We start from the raw sequence: 14,374 nt of genomic DNA, 5'->3' as shown, positions 1-14,374 counted from the left end.
AAAGTTTGTCTTAACTGCATCAGATACTAGCATCTTACCATGCCCTGGCATAGGGCCTTGGTTGTGATGGAGGGAAGACAATATTACCACAGCTGCTTCAACCCAACGTGTCTCTGGAAGGAAACTTTATCTTGGTTCTTATTTAACTCTAGAGTGCCACTGACTGCAGTACCTTACACCTGCGCTGAATCAGTCCCTTCTATTATTTTGATATTGTATCCTCCACAAATCCCTGACAATTAGTGACTCAGTCTTTCCACCAAGCAACAGACATTTAAAGGAATGGAGCTCATTGGCACACTCTAAAGATTGTTTCATGCTGGAAATCATAAAATCAGTTAAACTGTGTTTGCACAAAGAACTCTACAATACTGCAAGGGGATATTTACAGAAAAGGATTTCTGCAGAAGGTTCCTTCTGCTTCTAATAAAATGTACATGTTGTGTCCAGCATGTTATTATCACTTAATAAAGGGATGTTTGCATGATGGCAACTGCATGTTCAGAATTATTTCTTGATTTTAATTTTGGTACAGAAATTTCATTGTTTAAAAGGATTATATATCTGATATTCTTCCTAGCAGCAAGATAGAATACTTTTATTGCTATGTTACTTACATTGCTATAATGCCTGAATTTATCAGTAAGTGTTTTAATAGAGGTGAAATACATGTCAGCAGACATTTGGAACATGTTACATTTACTGGCACAGCCATACTTCCCTCTTGCATGAACAAAAGCAACTCCATTGTTTAACCAGTGGTAAATCTGGCATGCCAAGTTTGCAGCTTACATGAATTACAAAAGGACCTGATGGACTATGATGCTGGATTCAGCAAAATGTTTTTAATTCCTACTAACTTAACAGGGAGTCAAATAAGGGCAGGTTTTCATTATTTATAGCATATATATTGCTCATCTTTATGCACTGATGGATTAGATTATTGAGAGTTCAATTTGGTTTATAAATTACAGCAAAATTTTTCCCTCTGTTAACCTTGTATGGGTTAGCTTGCTTGCATTTAAATGGGGGGATCCATTATACACCCCTGTTTTCTCATGGTTCAAGTTTTCCCATGAAACCTGAAGACCTGATGGAACCAAACTTGTGCTTAAAGTTAAGCGTGTACATCAACGTGTTGCTTCTTAAAGGCAAATGTTCAGTCTGCATAGAACTGCAGCTGGAATGGGGACAAACCAGGAAAAAGGACATGGAACACAGAACTAGAATACTTCCTGGATCACTGATTCCCACCCCTGTTATCATGGGCGACCCCACAAGCAAGGGCCACTAACAAAAGTAGCAAACTCCAGAAGAAAGACAGCTAAATTGTTTGCCTCCGCCACTCTCAAAAAAGAACAATGCTAGATTATCTGGTCATCACAGGCCTATTATCAGCATAAATTTAGTGGTAGCTAGCTTATACTCATTTGCCCTTGGGGGGGTGTCCTTTAACTTACATAGTTCTTCTTCCTCCCTCATTTTTACCCTCATTTATAGTGAGCTATGATACATTCTCTGAAACCACATCCGATTGATCTAAGCAAGAAACTTTCTGGTCTATACTCACGGTCTTAATATCTCCTTGATCATTTAAAGATCCTCTTTTCTGAACTTCTTCCAGTGCGTATTAATCTTTCTTCACTCTGACAGAGTTGTTCTCAGTACTCCAAATAAGGTCTCAGCACTGCCTTATACAGTTGCATACATATTTCCCTTTAACCTACTCAAAAGCTTTCACCTACAGCCCATCAGAAGTATTTTAGGTTTTCACAGTGATACCATAGTAGCGGTCCTTAGATATCCCGTGATTGACTAAATTGACTGAAACAGTCAGATCTTTCTCTTCATCTCTTGTCAGCAGCTGATGGGCCTGTACTTACTGAAGAAATTCTTACTAGTCTCTAAGTCTTTTGCCCTTTGTGTTGTTAATCTTCATCCTATGTCTATTACTTTAGTCATTGGTTAACTGAGCCCTTGCTTTATGGCAGCCCAGTCCTACGGTGCATTAAAGATACCTTGTCATCAGTGACTTCCATTAATCACTTGTATTTTTTGCACATAACCATTAACAAAAATGATAAATGCAGTCAATCCCTAAAGCACTCCACAATCATACAATTAATTTTCCTGAAGCCTGAGCATTCTACTCTAAGTACAGCCACTTTTGTTAGAATCTGACTCAGAAACTTTTGTTGCTCTTCAGTTTCTTCTCTCTGTTTTTCCTGTATCATCACACATTTTTCAAATTAATAATTTCCCATATAACAACATGTCAAGCACTTTACTGAAATCCATATGGATCTGCTTTATTGCAATTCTCTTTGCTTTCATCTTGCATGTGCCAAATTCTGTTTCCATATCCATTCTCATTAATCATCTTGGTTCTGCCTCCATGTACTACTTCATTATCTTTACTGAAGCTGAAGCAAATACTCAGTGAGGTAGTTTGGGGTCATATCTAGATTATCTTTAATCACAACCACATCTATACTATTATAAGCTATCCACTTCTTTCTTAGTGTGGATGTGGCCAACATACCTTTTTATTATTTGCTTGAATTTCCTTTGCAGAGTCTAACTCAGCTTCACTTTTAACATTTTCACCTTTCCCCTATGCTTTCTGCCTGTCAAAATATTTTCTCCTTTTCTATTCTCTATAGGTGCCCTGTTTACACATAATATTAAGGGTTTCTCTGTTAACCGTGAGTGAAGATATTTCCTACAATTTTTTCCCTTTGCTTGGGATGAGTATTTCAGATAGTTTCTGCAGCACTGGCTTAAAGAAACTCCAACTGCCTTGCACAGTTAACTCACTCAAATATTCAGGTACAATATGTGTTCATAATTCAAATCAACTGAATAGTACCAATATTTTAAAATTAATATTTCAACCACTTTTCTTCAGTAGAGCTTGGCTTCTCATTGGATAATACTTTTACTTGTGCAGCACCAGAAACAAGCTAAGCACTTAGTAAATAAATGGGCAATGATTTCCTAGACCAAAGATTTTAAAATATACAGGGAATAATTACAGAAAAGGAGGAAGTACAAAGTATGAGGATGGGCAATGAAACAGAACATTTTACTTAAAGCTGAAGAGTCTTTAAAATTTCTGTAATCTTAAGTATAATCACAGAAAAAGAAGTAAGCTTATTTTTACTGTACAATCTGGAGGCTCATCTGGCTGCTGCAGTCAGTAAGTAACTACTGAAAATAAAAAATTTCAGTCATCCAGTCTGTTTGGTGAATGTAAAGATAATATTGAAAGAAAAGCAAATAATTCCATATCAATATAATAGAAAATATGTAATGAATTTTTTGCATCAAATTGTTCATCAAGGTCCAGCTACAAATGGAGGGGTGGGAGGAAGACTCACTGTATCAACCTTACTAACGTACAATGAGAGTCTGACCTGCACTTTCAAGACCAGATGACTTTTGTGCTGTTTTCCTGAGAGCCACCACGAGAGGGCCATGTGCCTGCAATCTTGCAAATCCTTACAAACTCTCCCCTACGCAGCCTGCTCTCTTAATTTGTTGTGGCTTCCAAACAATATCGTCCTAATTCACCTTTCATTCACAAATAACATAATATTCCTGTAATGGGAAATCTAATGACAGCTTTTCTTGTGGCTTCAACAAGAAGGTATACACTTAATTAGGCACTGAGAAACATGCTCTGGGAAACAAATACATTTCAATTTTCTCTTTTCCTTCCTGCAGGGCTTTTCCCTTTTTCTCACCCTTGTCGACAGAAGTGGCAGTGGCCAGCTCCACTCCCCCGCAGGGCACCAGCTAATGTAGCTGAGCAACAGGGGATTGTGAAGTGAACAGCACTAGAAAAAGCAGCAATATAAGCAGGAATGTTTTATTCATTCCTATGTATTATTTGTTGTTTTACCACTGTAGGATAAAATCAGCCTTTATTTGACACAGAAAAAAAATCACTGCACAAGAAGAAAGAAGACATAATTCTGTGATTCTGTGATAAATGACAACACAGATGCTGAAGAGAAAATCGACAAGTTGCAACTGGTTACTCTGTAAGATTAAGGCCTAATCCAGCCACAGAATGATGCATTGGTCAACCTGGCTATAACAGAAAATAAGGCCTACACAGATCCCTTCTCTCCCCCAAATAAGTCACTGTGGCCAAAATAAAAAAGGCACAAGATGCTTACCTGGCCCTGCCACAGCCACACACTTAGCAAACTGGCTACTAAAATGGTAGTGACTAGCTTAGGTCTTGGTTCCTCTGAGACAGTAAGGGCCTGCAGTGTAAGAACCTTCTGGGATTTTTATATCAACTGTGGTATCTTCTCCAGAATCCTCTTCCTAGCAATCCTGGTCCAACCTGAGCAGCCCAGCGATGGCTGTGGTCCTTCTCTATCCTCCAGGTGTCTCTGTGGAGAGAAAAATGCAAGTTAGTCAGTCCTGAGCTGTCTCTGGAGATAGACTACACTGCCGCCATTTCCCCCAGAAGCATTTGCATTTCAGAACCAAAAATTGTAGCTCTGTGTGAGCTCTGTTCTCCCTTGGTGAACTGTGACCAAACAGGACTTTTGAGAGAAGAGCATCAAGCAGCATGGCTTATCGGCTGCTGGCAAACATCTAGAGCTGTTGCTCTGACAGTTTCTCTCACTCTGGCGGGGAGCAAACTATACAGGAAAAGTGTGATTGTGTCCCTAGGTCTCTTAGTCCCACCCTGTTGGAATGCCAGCTCACAGGCGACTCTCCTAAACAGAGTGACCTGCCTGTGGACATGCAGGGCTGCCAGCATGTGGCAGGAAAGCACCTGGACATTTTCCAGGCTGAGATCACAGGTGGTGGCGGAGAACTTGGGAAGCAGTTGTTCAGCCAGCCTGCAACAGCATTAGCATACAGTGGAAGCACATACATGGTTTAGGAACATGATTATCTTGCACAATGCAATTGGCATCGGCCAGTGGTTAACTTTATGCCAGAAATATCTCACAGGAAAACTTAAAATCAAAGACTAAGAAAGGAAGTTTAGCATTCATGTCCATTTCTCCCCAATGTCCCACTATGAAGACTAGGTGGTGATTCTGACTCAGCTGGTGTTACAATGTGTTGTCACTAGATGGCGACTGACTCCTTCCATACTGTGCAAAGTATCAAAATGATTTCTCAGAACAGGAAGAGAAGGCAAAGGTTGAAGTTTCATTATAATGTAGTATAATACGATCTCTCAAATAATATATTGTATTTTTCTCTCCAGGCATAAGTACATGGGTGATATCTCAGGATTTTATTGGTAATTCTTTTATTTGCATAAAGTATCTCCTTTATTACAACAACGTAGAAAACTGGTCACACAATATCTTCCCTTCTTGATTGTAAATCCTAATTATTTTTGTCAGCATCAGTATATTGTTCCCAGTCAGAAGCACAGCCTTGTTAAATACAAATGATGAATGAATCAAGCATGAAGCTAATTTAACTGCAAAGTTTGGTCTGTGCTATGCATTATCTGTATTCTCTCCCCCTTGCAGTTACAAATTTTCATGAAAATCGAACAAGAGGATTTTTAACACCTACTAGCTTTGTCTGTATATATGTAAATGCAACATTTAAAACTTCCAACATGTTTGAAAATTGCTCTCTTTCCAATTATTTTACATTTTTAACACAATTTGGCTCTTTTTCCTGCTAAAAAAGTGCAGAGGGAAAATTGCTTTAAGAATCTCCTGAGCACAATGAAATAGTTTTCCTAACAGAGTTGGCTTGCTAATAAAGGTGTGGCAGGAGAGTTCTCAGTGTATTTAAAAACTTTTAGGAGTGGTATAACAGAAGATTGCTTCATACGGGTGATGTTATACAAGGTTTCACTGAGTATTACTCAAGCACATGAAATCACTGTAGTCTGCAAACAAATATAAATCTTGAGTCTTCTTGACAACAGAAAATCCTTTCCCAGTATTCTGAGTCACTTCAGTCTGATCACACATTTTAAATGTGTTGAGCTCAGCAGGTTTCTAAATAGTAATTAGGATATTTCCAAATGATTGATAAACATGAAATACTGGTAGTTAACCCCATGACAAAACTGAACTTGCATTTGTTAATGAATTTTACATGCAGCTATGCAAAAAAATTCTTCAAGGAGAAAAATCTCTAAAACCTGTGGAAGGTATTCAGATACCATGATGATGAACCTAGCACGAACAGTCAGGCTTTATGTGGGGTGTCTGCAGTGATATGGAAGATTTATTACAATATTCAACCCCGAGGATAATCTTTTCTTTAAAAGAGTCATCAGTTTAAATTAACTATACAAATTATAAAGATTGAACTACATATTTATTCACGTTTTTTCTAGCCATATGCTATGCCATGAATACCAGCCTCATTAGAAATCTGCTTGTGCTGTATCCTAAAATTGTTTTTGCTCCAGATCTGGAGTGCAAAGAACATGTTTAAACACACCTGTGGTCAAACTGCTATTATCTTTTTTTTTTGTGCAGAAGAAAGAGGTTTGTTAATTCATGTTGAAGAGCTATATTTTGTACTTGATAGATACCAAAGATAGGTGTACTTCAACAGCAGAACTCAGCTAGACTCTTGCCTGCCCTTCAGACAAGATTGTAACTTGGTGAGAAGACCAGTGTATTGAATGAGGGTCTCTTTCACATCATAGGGTCAGTAGTAGGCCTTTATCCAACTTCTAAAAAGATTTATAAAGCTTTTTGAGTATATTTTGCCCATGGATGCCATTACAAAGCTCACTGTCTTTAACAGTTTCTAAAAGACAGTTACTGAAAACACATGTAAAGACACTGACTATATATTTTGAGTTTCCAAATAACCTACATCTAGCCTAATGGACTAAATGTCTCTTCTCACCACGATGAGGTCAGATAGAGAAATCTTTTATTAAAAAATTAAAGCTACAGCATTGATTCATTCACTTGAACTAACTTAACAGTTTTGAAATTAATTTTGAAAGGGACATCTACTTATTTCACTACACATTCAACATTTGTGCATATGATATATTGTAATGACAAATTATAATTTGCATTTTGTCAAATGTTTGGATAAACACAGCCTGACAAGAACACGTGTGGGCCTGTTGAATACTTTCTTTTAAAGATCTGGCAGGCAACATCTTCTCCAGGAGACTAAACAAAGCTGCCTGTAAAACTGTCCAGTTTTCCTAGCCTGAAGTTAAACACTGCTACAAATATTAACTTCCCACCATGCATCTGCCCATCTTCATGCACTCTTCCCACTTCCCACCTTTCATTCTCGCAGGTGACAACTGAAATAAAGGTTTCTGAGTCAGATTCTAACAGTTTCACCAGATGCAAAACCAGCAATGCACTGAATAACAGCCATAAAACACTAACTACAGAGCTGTGCAGGCTAGAGACCCCAAAGGCCATCAGAATGAGGCTCCCGTTGGCCTTTTTCCCAGGTACCACTTGTTAGAGGGATATGTGCTGAATTACAGGAGTGACATAGGAGCTTTGCCCAGCTTTCTTTTGTTTTGGAGGGAGTGCTCTTCATTTCCTCCTATCATGTGAGTTAAGCACCTGTGCTGAGTCAGAAAAGCACCCATACAGGTATAGAGAACTGCTGTTCCACAGCTTTGCTATTGCCCATTTTAATACCACAGAACCCTGGCCATGCTATCTTTGCACCAAGGGGCTTTCAGAGTTTCTGAGACTCTAGAAAATACTACTGAAGAAATGCTGCTTCTCCCTTCCCTCTGTGCATGCATGGAAAAGACAGCATTGATTCAAAGTGAAAATTTTCAGAAACTCTGCAAAAGGTCTACTTTAACATGTAGACAAATTTCTCATGCTCTTGTGACACAATGGAAAGATTTCATTTTTGTGGCATTACTATCAATTAAAGCTACTTGTGTATAATCATCCAGGAGCCTCCACCTGGCTGTGGTCTTTCATATCTGGCCAGTACAGGCTTGGAATATGATGAGTGAGATGCTTACGGAAGCCATTATTGTCACATATTTAATGGGAGACTTCTGGTCCAAGCCTTGCTTGTCTCAGTTCCTGAAAAGCAAGAAGGGCACTCTCAGCAAAGGAGTGAATGAAAAAGCATGATTACAGTCCTTGTTCTTCAATCACAGACTATGGTGACTATTAACCAGTGACCTTCTTTGTTCATCTCATTTGCCTTTACTCTTTGTAAAAATAGCAGAGGATTCAGCAGTTCTCACACTTTTTTCCTCACTTTCCTCTCCCCCATCCATGCATCTTTGTGCAGCGTATCTTGCAGGGAGAATTAATTGCTAGTGAGCTCCTGGCAGCAAAGTAATGGAGTCAGCAGCACAGAAAGTTAGGGTGCGGAGCCTGGGGGACAGGCAGGCCATAAAAGGGATTGAGGGGAGGGAGGAGAAAGACAGAAGGAAAGAAGCAGCAGGATGTAGGCAGCGCCCAGCTCCGTGGCTTTCAGCCCTGCCATTACCTCACAGAGGAGGCCCCTGAACATGACATAATCTCAGCAAACTGCTGCAGTTTGACTCAGCAGCTCCCAGCAGCCGGGGGCTCCTTCTGGTCCTTCTCCATGCTGCCTGCCTTCTCCCTCCAGCAGAGCTCTCCTTCACAACTCTTCACACTTTGTCCCCCTCCAGGCCCCAGCCACCAGTCCCATCCTGATCCCACCTGCTTCAGGATAGCAGCTGAATAACTTCTACTGCTATTATAAAAGCATGATTAATGGAAATGACTAAAGGTTGATCACACCACCAACCTTTGGACTGAGGGTGGTTGAAGAATAGTAAGAAAGATTTACTCTATGCTCCTTCTACAAATATGCTAAGTTGGAATAAACTTCCCTGTACAGATTTATGTCTACTACTACATCCCCTAACCATTGACGTGTCAGCAACATTTCACAGAAATGCTGTACTGTCAAAAAACTTTTTCTTGTTTTCCTGCTTTTTACAGGACTGCAGGTTTTGTTAATAAAGTAACTGTGCTCATAGAACATATCTGGATTTCCTTAAGGCATTTGACTTGGGACCAAATCATACAGAATTAGCAGAGAATGAACTGGATTTACAAACTTCCATGGATAGCTGTTAATGAAATTAATGTGGTATCAGTAAGCATAGCTATATCTAGCAGAATCCCAAAGGTCTCAACTCATGGGCCAAAACTATTTAATGGTTATATAAATGTGACAATTACACCAATTCTGGTTAAGTTTTCTGCTGATAAAGACTGTTTTTCTAACAAATGATAAGGACAGATTATTAGAGTAATTAGAATTGCTAGATTAAAAGATCCCAGCCAAATAAAATATATTTTAATACAGTTAAATAGGAAGTAATGTTGGTTCTGAGGAACCAATGACATAAATTGTACTCATGGATTGAAGGATTCTGGGAAGGATCTAACAGTAATAGTGGATAACCACCCAGCACTAACTTTCAAACAATGCTAAGTATAAAGAGATAATGTAATCTTTGAAGGTATAAAAGGGGAGTATGGCATAAGGCAAAGAAGTGACCCTGTCCCTGCCCCCATACCAGTAAAGCTGCTGCAGACTTGTGCCTGGCTGTCCCAACACCACAGCAACCCAGGCACCACACCTAACACAATCCATACGTGAAGCTTGCACTGACTGCACTTCCCCCACACAGCCTTCTGTGAGCTGCATCCCTCAGATCTGACCACCTCGACCTTGCTTCCCTCTGTGAGCCTGAAAACTACTACTCATCTGCTGTGTCGCCCCTGCAGACTGCACCCTTCCTTCAGCCTGCCGGCTGGTGTTCCTACCTCTACACAGCAAGTGCTGACCCCGAATTGAGCTGCTGTGTAGATGGAGCTTGGGGAGGGAAAACACGCGTGTAGGGATAGTACCGAAGGCCCATCCGCATCTCATGTGCGGGTGGAAGAGGAGCCGGAGCACCCCAGCGACTGCAGCAGTTGAAGTTTGGAGGCAGATGGTTTGGAGAATAGGAGTTTGGTGAGTGGAGAAACAAGCTCCCAACCCCCACCAACCCCTTATACCAAAAGGTACAGGAGCGTTACCGCAAGTGGCAACTTCAGGTCACCTATTACATCACTAATACGAAAGGCTTAAGCGGTATCGGGGGAATGGTTCACCGGCGTGTCACACAGCCAGGGCTCCAGGCTGTCACCAGGGCCCTGGACAGGCGGCACACCTTCCGCTCCCCGCCAGGGGCTCACCTCGTATCCTTCACCGCATTTAAGCGCTTTATTTAGCGACGCCGGTGCGTCGCGCAGAGCTCCCAGGAGGCGCTTCGTAGCCCCTGGGAGACAGGCGGCCACACCAGCGGCCCGGTCGCTCCCCCGAGGGTGACGCCGGCAGGCAGTCACTGGCACCGCGCCGGGAGGCGAAGGCGCCCCAGGGCTGGAGCCGGCAGGACCGTCCCTCGGCGGTGCCGCGATGCCGAGAGCCCCGAGGCCAACGGCCGCCGCCAACGGCCGCCGGCCGCCGCCTCCCTCGCGGCGCCCCGCCCCGTGACGTCCCCGCCGCGGCCGCCTCATCGGCCGGTCGGCCCCGCGGCGCGGAGCGGAGCGGCTAGAACGGGAGCGTCCCCGCGCCGCGAGCGTGCTGACGTCGCGCGGCGGGGCGGGCGGAGGTGGGAGGCGGGAAGATGGCGGCGGCGGCCGGATGCGCGCCCTCGGCCCCCCCCGCCGCCGCCGCCCGCTGGCGCAGCTGAGGCGGCGGCAGCAGCAGGCACCGCGGCGCGGCCGCCCCGCCCCGCCCCGCCCCGCCCTCCACCCCGGCGCGGGGCCGGCCATGTAGGCGGGGCGGCGCGGCCGCCGTCGCCGGACATCATGGAGGACATCAGCTCGAACGTGAACGCGGACGCGGAGGTGCGGAAGCTGCAGGAGCTGGTGAAGAAGCTGGAGAAGCAGAACGAGCAGCTCCGCAGCCGCCACGGCGCCCTGCCCGCCGCCCCCGCCAGCCCCAAGCGGCTGCCGCCCGCCGGGCCCTCCCCGCCGCCCCCCGCGCCGCCGGACGGCCGCTGCCTCAGCCCCCGCCTCGGCGCCGCGCCGCGCCGGCCGCCCCCCGAGGAGCCGGCCGACGGCAGGGGCGGTGCGGCGGCGGCCGGCGGCGAGGGCGCTGGGCTCCTGGACGACGCGTTGCTGCTGAGGCCCGACGAGCTGGAGCGGCTGGCCGGCTGCGAGGAGGACGAGACCGGCTGGTGAGGGGGCCGGGGGACTGCGCGGCGCCGCCGCGGGAGGCCGGGAAGGCGCCCGCCGTCCCCGGGGACGGGCCGCGTGCGGCTGGGCTCGGGGCTTTGTGGGGGTGGCGGCCTCGCCCGCGAGAGGAGGTGCGGGCCGGGCCGGGCCGAGGAAGGGTGCCGGGGCCTGCAGCGCGGCGCCGGGGCTGGCGGAGGCGGGAGGCGCCGCGCCGCGCTTTGTCTGGCCGTGGCAGGAGCAGGGGGCGCTCGGGGGGGGCCCGGCCCCGCCGCCCGGGCCCTGTCTCCGTCCTCTGCAAGTTCATAGGATGGGGGTGCTTCGAGAAACTTGTGGGAAATTTCTGGGGCAGGGCAGGATTAGCCCCTGCGTGCTGCTGTTTTTGCTGTAAATCCGCATCAAACGCGCTCTAAGCCTTGATCTCTTTTTAACTATAGAGGCAGCGAACATAACGTGCTCCTTCATCTCGTAAATGCGCCGTCTTGCATGCTTTCAGTTATTGCTGACTATGTAGGACCACGATTTACCTTAGGTAGTGCCTCTCCTTTTAAATAGACTGCTTGTGCTGCTGCTCCTGCAGGTGCGTGTTCCCCCGGTCTTTATTACGCTCACCTGAGCTCCTACGGGGAATCAGGAAGGTTCGTTCCCTCTTAGCACTGTGCTGTCTTCCAGTTGCCTTTCTGAAGTTTCCTGTGACACTGGTTGGGGAGCAACACTAGAGCACTAGGATAAGTAGTGGGAGGAGTGCTGTGTCAACAGAGAAACACAGGGCAAGTGTGTACGCGGAGGAAAACCTAACAAAAGCGATCTGGCTTCGGTCAGAGTTGGTTGTCAGTTCAGCTACAGAGGTCTCTTTCTGTAGTTAACCTCCAGGCAAACAGACCGAAAAAAAAAAAAGTCCTTCTGAGTTATAATAAACACCATTAAAAACACTTAAGTGATTCCATGCATGGGCAATGTTTTAGTTGCTCTGTGAGGATAGGATGTTTGTGCTTCCTCAGAGAATTCATAAGACTGAAGTCCAGCCTGATCCACTGGAGAAGTATGAGAGCATAAGTTTATTCTCATCCAGCACAAGCTGACTAAATTAACACAAGGCGTCATCTTCCAGATGACGGGTTTATGCAAGGCAGCTACTCTTATTTCCCATCTTATGCCTTGTAATCTATTGATCTATAACACTTTAGGGAACAGTAAGGAAACAGAGTATTCTAAATAGGAAGTTTGGAGTGGGATGGCAAGATTTGGGAATGTCATGTCTTCTAGTGATAATAGGTCTTATCATTTTTATATTTATCCTAAATTGTTGGCCAAAATAATGCACCTCTAGTAAAAGTTAAAATGTCACTGCAGAGCATACAGTGCTATGTATTTTTGCTTATGTGGTTTTGGACACTCATGGGGAGGTGGCATCATTCACTGAGCACTGCCCTTGCTGGTGTCAAATGTTTGACAAATTATTTATGCTGTCTGCCTTAGTTTTCCCTGCTTATAAAAATGAAGATAATGTTCCCCCTATCTCAACATTTATTTTGATATTATGACTAGGTTGGGTAGCAAAAACATTTGATCTTGATAACTGCTTAATTACACTTCATTGTGGCTTCAGTCATAGTTCTATGCAAATTCTAATTCTCAAATGACAACAAAGCTTAAATGCAGTCTATTACATGTCTTCATTTCTTGCTTAGTATTTTAGTGAGTCTACTACCAAATTTCAATCCCAGACAGGACAGTGACTGAGAGATAAAAGAATACACTTAGAAAAGAATAGTTGTTAAAATTTGCTTATTGTCTTGCATGTCAAGAAATATGACTATGTATTTTAAGAAAAACTTTGTCCTTTCTTGCCATAATTTAATAAGCACTTGATAGGTGCTTATGATAAATGCTAGTGATAAACATGGTTTGTTTAGACTGAGAGGCTGACAGGGTATTTTTTTCTGAATTATTTTATAAAAATGGAGATCAAACTCCTATAACTTCTGAACACTACTTACCTCAGCCCTTGAGGCACTTAATACTCTACAATGTCTTCTTTCTTTCTTTCTTTCTTTCTTTTGAATGAAGGTAGGCATACCTTTTGTCACTGTTCTGGTTACTTTGTTTTTGTGCATCAGATAAATGGAGATTACTGCTCTAAAGGAAGCTGGAAATTTTCAGAACTCTAGTGGATCAATCACAGAAGAAACAAAACTGGAAATAGGGATGATGTGACTAGGTTGATTTCTCTTAAAACTGTTTCATTAAAAAAATCCTGCTCTTAAGGCCTTGCTTGTACAGAGTCTCTCAAAAGGTAGTGACAGTGACTCTTGTACAGGGTCTCTCAAAAGGTAGTGACAATCAACTGAAAAGCTGGATGTACTCAATGAAACTTAAATCCCAAGTGAACTCTTTCAGGTCGCAAATGGATTTGGATCACTACTGCTTAACCCAGAATCATGTTTAAACTACAGGATTATACCACTGTAGTGATCAAAGGCCACTTACCACCAGAGGAAGCCTCACATGAAAGCAAACTATGCTTACTTAAACCACAGTATCTGCATAAAAAGTTGATTCATCTTGCCGTTCTCCACTGTCTGTATAGAGAAGCCCAAATTTGTCTTTAGTGTTGGTTTCAGAAAGACCTCGGTGTGGGAGATAATAAATGATCAGGGGTGCTGGTTAACTCAGTTCTTCTGTCTGCCTCATCTCATATGGGCATTCTTTGGTCCAAGTGTTCATATACCCTGTTATAAAAATTGTCTTCAGCCTGGCAGTAGCAGCAGGAATAGTTTTATTCACTGTACTTTTTTTACGCTTTATGTTTGGTGCCTATGGCGTTTGATTATGCATTTAAGATGGAACAATAAATACTGTGACTGAAAATGATGTTGAAACTCCTTTCTTTTAGACAAAACCCACATCCTGCAGTTGATCAGCCCTTTTTAGATTTTAATTCTTTAAGTGCTTATGAGTATGTCTACACAAGACAAATGTAGGAAAATGAAAAATGAAAGGCATAAAATATAGAACCAGTCTAAAAGTATTAACAAGGGAAAAGAACTCTGGTACTACTGCTCTAGTAGCAGTATTAGCTACTAAAGTGGTATTACTGAACTTTGGGGCTGTTTGTTTTTGCTTTTTTTCCCCCTCTTGACTATGGTTAGTCAAATCCGGATATGTTTTAACACCCTTAAATAGTTTAACAGGTGAGACAATCT

The 14,374-nt window shown here is 43.5% G+C and overlaps 2 protein-coding genes across 4 annotated transcripts in view; one reads left to right on the top strand and one right to left on the bottom strand.

The window, feature by feature from the left end:
• The window catches only part of TEC (tec protein tyrosine kinase), a 78,843-nt gene extending 68,250 nt beyond the window's left edge, over positions 1–10,593 (bottom strand). Inside the window, exons 1-3 of one of the 2 annotated variants that reach the window (XM_026093661.2) lie at positions 10,188–10,593; positions 7,979–8,042; positions 4,185–4,406 (exon numbers count right to left, since the gene is read on the bottom strand). The gene's annotated coding sequence lies outside the window, so the exon portion shown is untranslated. The remainder of the gene's footprint in view (positions 1–4,184; positions 4,407–7,978; positions 8,043–10,187) is intronic. The other variant, XM_026093660.2, reaches the window with a different exon arrangement.
• A 42-nt stretch (positions 10,594–10,635) lies between these two features.
• The window catches only part of SLAIN2 (SLAIN motif family member 2), a 40,070-nt gene continuing 36,331 nt past the window's right edge, over positions 10,636–14,374 (top strand). Inside the window, exon 1 of one of the 2 annotated variants that reach the window (XM_026093611.2) lies at positions 10,636–11,173. In XM_026093611.2, coding sequence (XP_025949396.2) covers positions 10,803–11,173 — 371 coding nt within the window. In that variant the 5' untranslated portion in view covers positions 10,636–10,802. The remainder of the gene's footprint in view (positions 11,174–14,374) is intronic. The other variant, XM_064511179.1, reaches the window with a different exon arrangement.

Source organism: Dromaius novaehollandiae, chromosome 4, assembly GCF_036370855.1.
Source record: "Dromaius novaehollandiae isolate bDroNov1 chromosome 4, bDroNov1.hap1, whole genome shotgun sequence".
Taxonomy (NCBI): Eukaryota; Metazoa; Chordata; class Aves; order Casuariiformes; family Dromaiidae; genus Dromaius; species Dromaius novaehollandiae.
The sequence above is the reverse complement of the archived record's forward strand: the minus strand, read 5'-3'. Positions and strand labels throughout refer to the sequence as shown.